Source organism: Montipora capricornis, chromosome 1 (assembly GCF_036669925.1).
Source record: "Montipora capricornis isolate CH-2021 chromosome 1, ASM3666992v2, whole genome shotgun sequence".
NCBI lineage: Eukaryota > Metazoa > Cnidaria > Anthozoa > Scleractinia > Acroporidae > Montipora > Montipora capricornis.
The window spans coordinates 30,111,276-30,119,876 of record NC_090883.1 but is presented as its reverse complement, the minus strand read 5'-3'; the positions used below and the strand labels follow the sequence as shown (position 1 = coordinate 30,119,876).

Here is an 8,601-nt window from a genome sequence, read left to right as displayed (position 1 = left end):
ACCACCCCCTCCGAAAACATAGCTCATTTCTTTTTTACAATGACTGCAAAAATTCTCGCGCGCTCATTGGCTAATTTTTATTGTCAAAAAGCGGACAGACACAGAAATTTATAATTTATGCGATAATGACGCGATATTGCTCGCGTCAGATTGAAGTTTCTCTCATTTTTGTCTCGCTTTCTTCTCGTGTTTTGACTTAATTTTGAGCCCTTGAGCCCTCTGCCTTTTTGTTATTGTAAAAAACAAATTGATGTCAGTTTTTCATACGTCTGTCCTGTTATTCACAATGAATTTCGTCATAACATTGTCAAAGTAGTCTCCGGATCCACTCGGCTATCGCCTCGTGGATCCACAGCTACTTTGACAATGTTATGACGCAATTCATGATCAATAACAGGACAGACGCATGAAAAACTGACATCAATTTGTTAATTAGTGTCCTCGACCAATTGGTATGAGCGGTCTTTTGGAACCATTTGCACGATGATAACGAACCAAAAGTGCTGCCATAAGGCCGGCCACCTGACAAGTTCTGTCAATGACTTGTTTATTCCATCGCATTAAATTATCTGAAATTTTGGACAATAGTATTGCATGCAGGCAAGAACTTCAGAGCGATATGTAGCGAAACATCTATTCTTACGAAGAGGTTAGTGAAATTTAGGATTGAAATCGAAGCAAAACTCTGGAAGCAGCTCGATTTTTTTCACATTTTACCTCCTCAGCTCTGAAACCAACATGCCGATGAAATATTTAGTATTAAGATGACAGTGACGGACAACATTTGCTTAAATAATCTCTTTCACTAGCTTAGTGCTTAATGTAGATCATATGAAAATTATATATTCAATGGAGAATTTCCTTTTAAATTGCCGTTTTTCAAAGAACAAAAATCGATGCACTCTTGTGAGTATTGTCGCATGATCTACATTGGTAAAACAAAAGGTCTATTTTCTTTTGTTTTTATCTAAGAAACCTTTATGCGTCATATTTTTTCAGCTGTGTGTGGATATTAAATTTGTCGCTAAGTTGTGTTTGGATGAAGACTACCCTTACGACGCATCATAGTATTTCAACCCAGAATCTATTGAAATCTTTCAATTAATAGTACGAATTACAACAATAATAATTTCCTTAAATGCTAATTTGTTTTTCTTTAAACCGGAAGATTACAGGCAGATGGTACCATAATTTACAAAACGTCACAAAAGGGACAAATTAATTCTCCTACTAGGGGAAGCAGATGGAGAGGAAGCAGAAGAGATCGACCAGACCAGATTAAAAGCAGGCAACTATTGCTATTAGACTGTTAAATTTTGGCTATTTTACGCACTCTGAAAGTCCTGTGATTTCCTTTATTATCCAAAGCAGAACTATGAATGTTCTTCTAGAGAAGACGTTGCAACGTTTTATAATATTCTATTTGTACGGCCTGTTTGTGGCATGGATCTTCACCTTGATAGAGAAGCTTGAAGAAACAGCTCATGAAAGAAAGGAACGGGCACTGGAAGACATCAGAAAGGGTATGGATAAGAAATACAACATGACAGATCAGGATTTTTATAAATTTGTCAAAACAACCTACGAAGCAATGAAGGATGGTGAGATATTGGACTGGAATTTCCAAAACAGTGCCACGTTTGTCTTTGCAGCTTTGACAACAGTAGGTAATAACAGTCATCAAACGAAATGATTTTTTTTTAATAAATTGATGAAGTCTTAAGGTGCTTGATAGCTTAGTTGGTAGTGCGGGTTCGGGTCCCGTTCACTGAGTCGGGAATTTTACGGGCTCACTTTCTTTGCACTTGTTTAATTAGCCAATGTAAAAAATACCTTAATACTGTTTGTTTGTCCCTCCAAAAGTTTGCGTAAGCATTGTTTTTTTTCCTTGTAGAACTTATAATGGTCCTAAGAGAAACTGAAAACATTGCTTATGCAAAATTTTGGAGGGACAAACAAACAGGATTAAGGTATTTTTGATATTCATATTTGGCTAATTGAGTTGCTCAAATGACTGCCGCAGCGATTATCTATCATCCAACTTTCATTTCACTCATCAAATGAATGTAAGTTTTAGTTTCAGTGTGTGCAAACGTGGGAAACAGTCTTTAAATCCTTATTTATCAGCAAGCAACTCTCAATATAATTACAGAATTTTTGCTGTTGCCTAGCCTCCTGTCAGCGAATTCGTGTTTTCAGTTATGTCTGCAATGAATGTACAAATAAGTGTTGCGAAACGAATCTTGTTAAAAAAGTTGCGGCTTGGTATGTTTCTTCTGTCTCTTGTCTTTTCTCTTCTTAATGAAAGTGCCAAAAGTACCTGCTGGCATTTATTTCAACTGACAGAAATTATTCAAAAAACAAATGAAAATACGATGTAGCCCGCACAAACAAACACTGAAACAGCACTAACTTTGGCGTCCTGTAAGAACTGATAAAACCCAAGTCACATTTTATCGAAGAAGACAACATTTGATATGTATTTGACAGCAAAGGATGGCGAGAAGATACGACGTTTTGAAGTCATCCTGACCGTTATTTTCAAGTGATCAAATAACAGTCGTTTGAAATTTAAATTCAGTGCTTGATTTGAACGTCAGTCAACGAATTAATGTGCATACACGCGTTAAAGTGTTCTATATGAATACGCTCGCGTGGATGGAGTCTGATTCACGCCCAGTCCAAGCGTATCGAAATATTTTTTAATCCGCACGTTTTCTTTGTGGATTACAACATTTTCACGTACGCACGTATCCGGATTCAAATCGACTTGCCCTTCCACACGTATTCGTTCTAGTATTCAGGACTCCTCTGATACTATTGAAAACAGAGCATACACCATCAGGCGTGCGAGCTAGCGATAAGGGAAGCGATAGTATTTCGTTCAGCAGCCATGTTGAATATTTAGGTAGGTACTTGGTGTATTTTGTCATTTAGTGGTTATCTATTGCACAAAATTATCTAAACACGGTAAAACCTTCAAGGTTAGGATTAGAGCTAGTGTTAGGGCTAGCGTTAAGGTTAGGTTAGGGTAATTGTATAATTACTGAACTTTTTATACCTTGTTTAAAAAAATTGAAACAATAGAAGAAGAGACACCAAGTACCTACCAATGTTTACGCCATAAAGACTGGATGTGACATTGTAACGTCATCTTATTAATTTGAAAGTATCGGGATTTGACCGCCAACACGATCCTAAATCCTTCGCCAACTCTGGATAGCGAATTGAAAGAGTTGCAGGTCCGCGTGCTGGATTCGCCGGATACGCGGGGACGGAAAAAGGAAAAACGTTGCAGATTCAAAAATATCCGGATACGGGGGGACCGGGGACGGGGCCTCAATGCTCCGGGTATTCTCTCACGGATCTTTAATCTATGAGATGTTATTAAGAGTGAGAGAAAAGCAAGTATTCACTTTGAACGCTTCAATACCGCCTACACATTAATTCGATGTAGGAAATGTCATGATATATTTGAAGTGCTGAAAGAGACCTGGACAATTTAAGAAACTGTCTCTTGCAGAGAACTGAAAAATTAGGGTGGCTTCAGCGGGATTCGAGCCCATAGCCTCTGTGATTTTGGTGCCATGCGCTACCAAGTGGGCTTTGAAGCCACACCAAATTTGTTGTGCTCCCAAGTTCTCCCACCTGAGTGGCTTCCGCATAGCTCAGTCGGTAGAGTCTATAAAAGACAACTGCTTAAATTGTCCAGATAAGCGCAATATCACTTTTCCCTTTCATCGCACATTAATTCGTTGATTGATGTGCAAAACAAACAACTGCTTAAAATTTCAACCGTTATTTGATTAAATAACTTGAAAAAGAAGTCAGCATCACTTCGAAGCGTCGTATCCTTTCGCTATTTTTTTTTTTTTTTTTTTGCGAAACACATCTTTTCACGGAAAAAAATGACTAACGCCAATGGTTTTAGCATCAACTGTAATGTTGTAATTACTTTAGAGCGAGTTAAAATCTAGTGTCGTAAAACCAAAACCAAAGTAATTACTTTGGCCAATCAAAAAGGATGTAGACAATCCAATAAACCAATCAAAACTCGAAGTAATGTGTCGTAGCCGACACAAAGCGGGGGAAAATGGCACGCGCGAGCCACGATTGGTTTTGGTTTCACTTCTTCAAGTTATTGGTTGAAAAAGTAGCACGAGAACTTTGAACCAATCACCGATTGATGAAATAATGCAAAACCAAAGTAATTCACTAATTACCTTCGACACTCAATTGAAAACCGCTCTAACGGGCAATTAAAAAATGTGTTTTCTGTAATCCAAACTGACAAATTGGCATCTCTAAATCTTAAGACTTTTTCAGTTTGTTAAAATGAAAAAGCAGCAACTGGAATTATATGGGAAATGCATCTGTCGTATTATCACCAGAAAAGATTGTCTGTGATTAAGCTGCCATCTTTGAAGGCTTAACAAGAGAGTATTTGGTGACTCTGTTTTTTCTTGGATGTCAAGAAAACGTAAAACTATCAGTGACGTATAGCACCATTGAAAATAAATTTGTCGCTTTGGGCAGATGTACACGCAATAATCGTGAAGATCAAGGCAGTTTTAATTTGTATTTAGAATATTTATTTTATTTACTACACAACTTACTGATTTTTGTGGGGGACAAGTTGCAGGAATGGCGGCCTTTATCAATTTATGCGGGCTTAGCAACCGGGCCATGAGAGCTATGTGCAGGAGAACTCCATCTTTTTTTAAGCGATAATCTTATAAAATTCAGTGGGAAACCGAAACTTTCTTTCGTGGGAACCCGAAACTGTTTTAATTAAATACCGAGGCAATTATTAATACTTTAACAAGACACATTGACTGCTTCGTCCTCGGGTCCAAAGCATAGGTTGAATAACAAAATTTGATTCATTTGTTTTTAGGGGAGGGTGGGTGGGGGGGTTGATTTGTCTTTTGATTCTATTAGAAAACTGTATTGCGCATGGAGCTTCGGCGGGACTCTTTTTAAAAGTTTGCAAAACTTTCAATCTTTTAATTGGATACCAAACTGCTATCCTGATCATAACGTTTGTGACACTTTGACTTTCTTTAATCTTCCTCCCTGTGGACAATGTTAGGTGTCCGTGGGTAAACACTTTTAAAGAACTTGTCTAGGGCATGGGCTTCAACATCGTTTAGGAGATGTGAGGGACACACTTGATTGAGGTTGTTTTTGTGAGTGGGTAATTACAGGTGACCTGCAAATTGTACTCCAAAATTGCGACGGAAAAGAGGTGTGTCCCCAAAACATTCTGTTTCTTTGCCCATCTCAGTTTTATCAGAAATAACACACAAGCAGCGGTGACAAACATCAGATATAGACGCATACTTGAGTCCCCAAAAGTTTTGGCCGGGTGGATAACGCTATCCACCGGATAAATCATTATCCGGCGGATAAACAATAGTAAAAACAATTGAGTTATCCAGTGGATAGTGATTTATCCAGTGGATAGTACTATCCACCCTTCGTACTACTGGGGCCAGGATTGTAGGTCACCACAGTATAAGTAAGCACTTTTTACCGTATTCTTTTCTCAGGTTATGGACATATTACTCCCAAAACAACACTTGGACAATGTTTCACCATTCTTTCATGTCTTCTTGGTCTTCCTCTAACCATGTTGGCGATGAAATCAGCGGGAGAACTCTGCGCCAGTGTCCTCACGTCTCTTGTTACAAAAACAGAAACTAAACTGCTAAAAAGGACTCAACCAAAGAATGTTAAGAAGAAAACATTTTTCTGCACGTGTGCATTAGTTATTGTTCTGCTCATCTTGTCAGCTATCCCCACCAGCCTTCGTAATGACTGGACCATGATGGAAGGCTTGTACGCTTGGTTTATTTCTCTCACAACGATCGGTTTTGGAGACTACGTGCCCTTCAGTACTGCATATGAGGGAAACGTTGGTGAAGAGAGAGCCTCAACAACAAGCTCGGAATGGTATAGTATTCTCTTGACGTTACCTATGATGGTGGGTTTGAGTCTCGTTTCATGTATTTTCTCCATCCTTGTGGACTCAATGGATCATATTCGCGATTTTCGCGACCGCTGCCTGGGTTGCTGCCCAGATTTCATTTGGCTCAAACAAACTCTTCTTCACGATAATAGATCGACTGACGATACCAATGAAACGACACTTGAGAATGGTGATCAGAAAACGACCGAGGAAAAAAACTCAAGGTCGATCGAAATTTGATTTACCCAGATAGAAAAGTTCATTGGTTCGGGTTTTGAGACTCGGTACCGGTTGTGCTGTAATGCAAGCTGAGGACACAGTGCAGATAAATTTTGCAACCTCTGTAGACCGTCAATCGTAAGAAAGAAATCCTGACCTCAATTTTGAAAATTGGAGAGTCATAGACTCAGTTCGCGATTTCGTTTCCTTCGACAGACGGCATAATCGTAGAATCCTGCACGGGGAGTTATTTAATTAATTCAAAGACTAGGATTTGCACTGACAAAAAGAAAAAGAAGTATCTGTAGGCTCACCGAGACTTTTGCACGGTCTGAAATATTCGATCAGCTAACTGAGCTAAAAGAGCCATTTATAGATTTACTTGGCTTCAATATTATGCTAGTGATTAGCTAAACATTTCGTACCATTCTCCCAACCACCGACCGGTTGGTTGAGCATCGGACTACTGTGCGGGAGATTGCAGCCGGGCAAACAATCAGACGGGTTTTTTAAAAGTTTCTGAGGTGCAAGTGCTGCCTTTGTACTGATAGCTCCAAATGGTAAGGATGATGACCATAAACTACCGTAGGACTCGTCTAACAACCTTTACATGGACATAACCCGTTCTCTATTTTCGAATTCTCCATAATACACTTTCTTTGCCCCCCAAATTTTTCATAAACTATTGTTTTCAAATGCACTTGGGGACACTGCATATTCCCAAGAGCATTTGAAAACAATGGTTTATGCAAAATTTGGGGGGCAAACAAAGTATATTATGGGGAATTCGAAAATACAGAATTGGGACGTAAACACTCTTCGCAAAGAGTACTGCATGGAGTTCCCGGTGTTATGGTCTTTCCTCTCAGTGATATATCGTGGTTGGGAGAGAAATTGCTAGCCTATTACAGTGCTTCTGGTATGGTGCGCGGGTGCGGGACCGCACAATTCGATCAAACTCGCACAGTAACGCACAATTCCTAAAAATCCGCAAAATCCCGCACAGTACCGAGTGAAATGCTTTGAGTTTTTATAACTACACGCTTTACTGTTTATAACCAAGATTGTTAGAACTTTTCAACCGATTTTCAGGCCATTTCCTTTCGAAAAACCTTTACGAGGAAAATATGCTATGTAAATCACGATTTATGTCAATTCCTACTGAAGAAATTTCACAACGTTGCAAACGTAAAGCGTAGAGATAACCGCAAACAATTGGCATGAGTGTATAGGTAATGTATTTCTTAAGAAACAAGGGTTACTTGAGACAGTTACGAATAAAAAGTACGTTAAAAAAAAAACGCACGACGTTTTGACCGCGCATCGATCAAGCCTATTTTGATTGCCTCTTAGCTCCTTTTGTTTTCAAAAATCCTTCTCCGACCTTTGAGACCTTTGTAAAGTGAAATGACAGAACCAAGATATGCTTTAATATGAATAGATGTATAGCACGTAATATTAATTTTTCAGATCTTAGTATTATCGTTATCATTAAGTAATACTTTGATTTCACCATATATCATTGACATCTGACCCATTCTAAATAACTTGTAATTCAGCCACCGGGTTAAAAGGAGGAAAGCAATAAACTATTGTTATTTGTAAAAAATAATTTGAGTACATTGTCAGATAGAACTAAAAGACACCCGGTTATTTAGCATCTAGGATGTCACTTTTTATTTAATTTAGACGTCCAAGCACATCTTACGTTTGATTTTAAATACTGGTCGATTGAAGAAAATTGGAAACGGGAGCTCAAGCAAACTCAAAATTCCATTCTAATATGACAAGCTAATGATAGTTTGAATAAACAGTCAAATTCAACGCTGCACTTTCACCTGGGAATAACTTTCTTCATAAAATCATCAGTTCAACATGGCGTACGCGAACGACTCCCTATAGGAGGTTTTCACGTGACGTCATCGTCGCCATGTTGGTGGACGAAAACAAAACATCTCTCATTAGCTCCTTTTGTTCGTCCACCAGAAGTCGTACATTTCACTATTGTCATTGGTTTCTCTAGAAGTTGGTTGAAAACGTCCTATAATATTGGTAATATTGGAAGCTTTAAAACAGGCGACGCTTCAGTTAGAACCAAATTATCCTACTAAAATATTTTTCAGTCGCTGGCATCCTCCTTATAAGTGGTAAAGGTATGTCCTTTATGTATATTTAAAATAAATTTTACCCAACGAGTTATGTCACGGTTATTTTTATGCATTGGCAATTAGTAGAATGGATTGCTTTATATTGAGATTCCCGCTTCGAGCTCTGAATTCCATTTCAGGGGGAAGTGTTCAGGTAATATTTGAAAACGTCAGTCTTCAATGGAGCTGCGATTTTTATTATGCTCCCATGGTTATATAACTACAATACCGCTCTGTATGCTTGACGCACCCTTGTGGCTTTAA

At 38.5% G+C, this 8,601-nt stretch overlaps 2 protein-coding genes across 5 annotated transcripts in view; both read left to right on the top strand.

The window, feature by feature from the left end:
* The window catches only part of LOC138038315 (striated muscle preferentially expressed protein kinase-like), a 390,347-nt gene that overhangs the window by 240,881 nt on the left and 140,865 nt on the right, over window positions 1-8,601 (top strand). The window lies entirely within an intron of this gene.
* LOC138038074 (potassium channel subfamily K member 9-like) lies at window positions 393-8,593 on the top strand. 4 transcript variants are annotated; one of them, XM_068883918.1, is made up of 4 exons: window positions 393-649; window positions 1,169-1,523; window positions 1,895-1,970; window positions 5,553-5,838. In XM_068883918.1, the coding sequence occupies exons 2-4, from the start codon at window positions 1,376-1,378 to the stop codon at window positions 5,704-5,706; spliced, it is 378 nt and encodes a 125-aa protein (XP_068740019.1). In that variant the 5' UTR covers window positions 393-649; window positions 1,169-1,375; the 3' UTR covers window positions 5,707-5,838. The 4 variants fall into 4 exon arrangements, with proteins under 4 accessions (XP_068740019.1, XP_068740013.1, XP_068740006.1 ...); XM_068883912.1 differs by having other exon boundaries at window positions 398-649; window positions 1,169-1,667; XM_068883905.1 differs by lacking the exon at window positions 1,895-1,970 and having other exon boundaries at window positions 414-649; window positions 1,235-1,667; window positions 5,553-8,593.

What these genes read in the sequence shown, in the direction of transcription:
- LOC138038074 (XM_068883905.1), top strand. Translation starts at nt 1,376, where the DNA reads ATGAATGTTCTTCTAGAGAAGACGTTGCAACGTTTTATAATATTCTAT. An exon ending in TGCAGCTTTGACAACAGTAG is followed by an intron (nt 1,668 to 5,552) that starts GTAATAACAGTC and finishes TTCTTTTCTCAG; the next exon opens with GTTATGGACATATTACTCCC.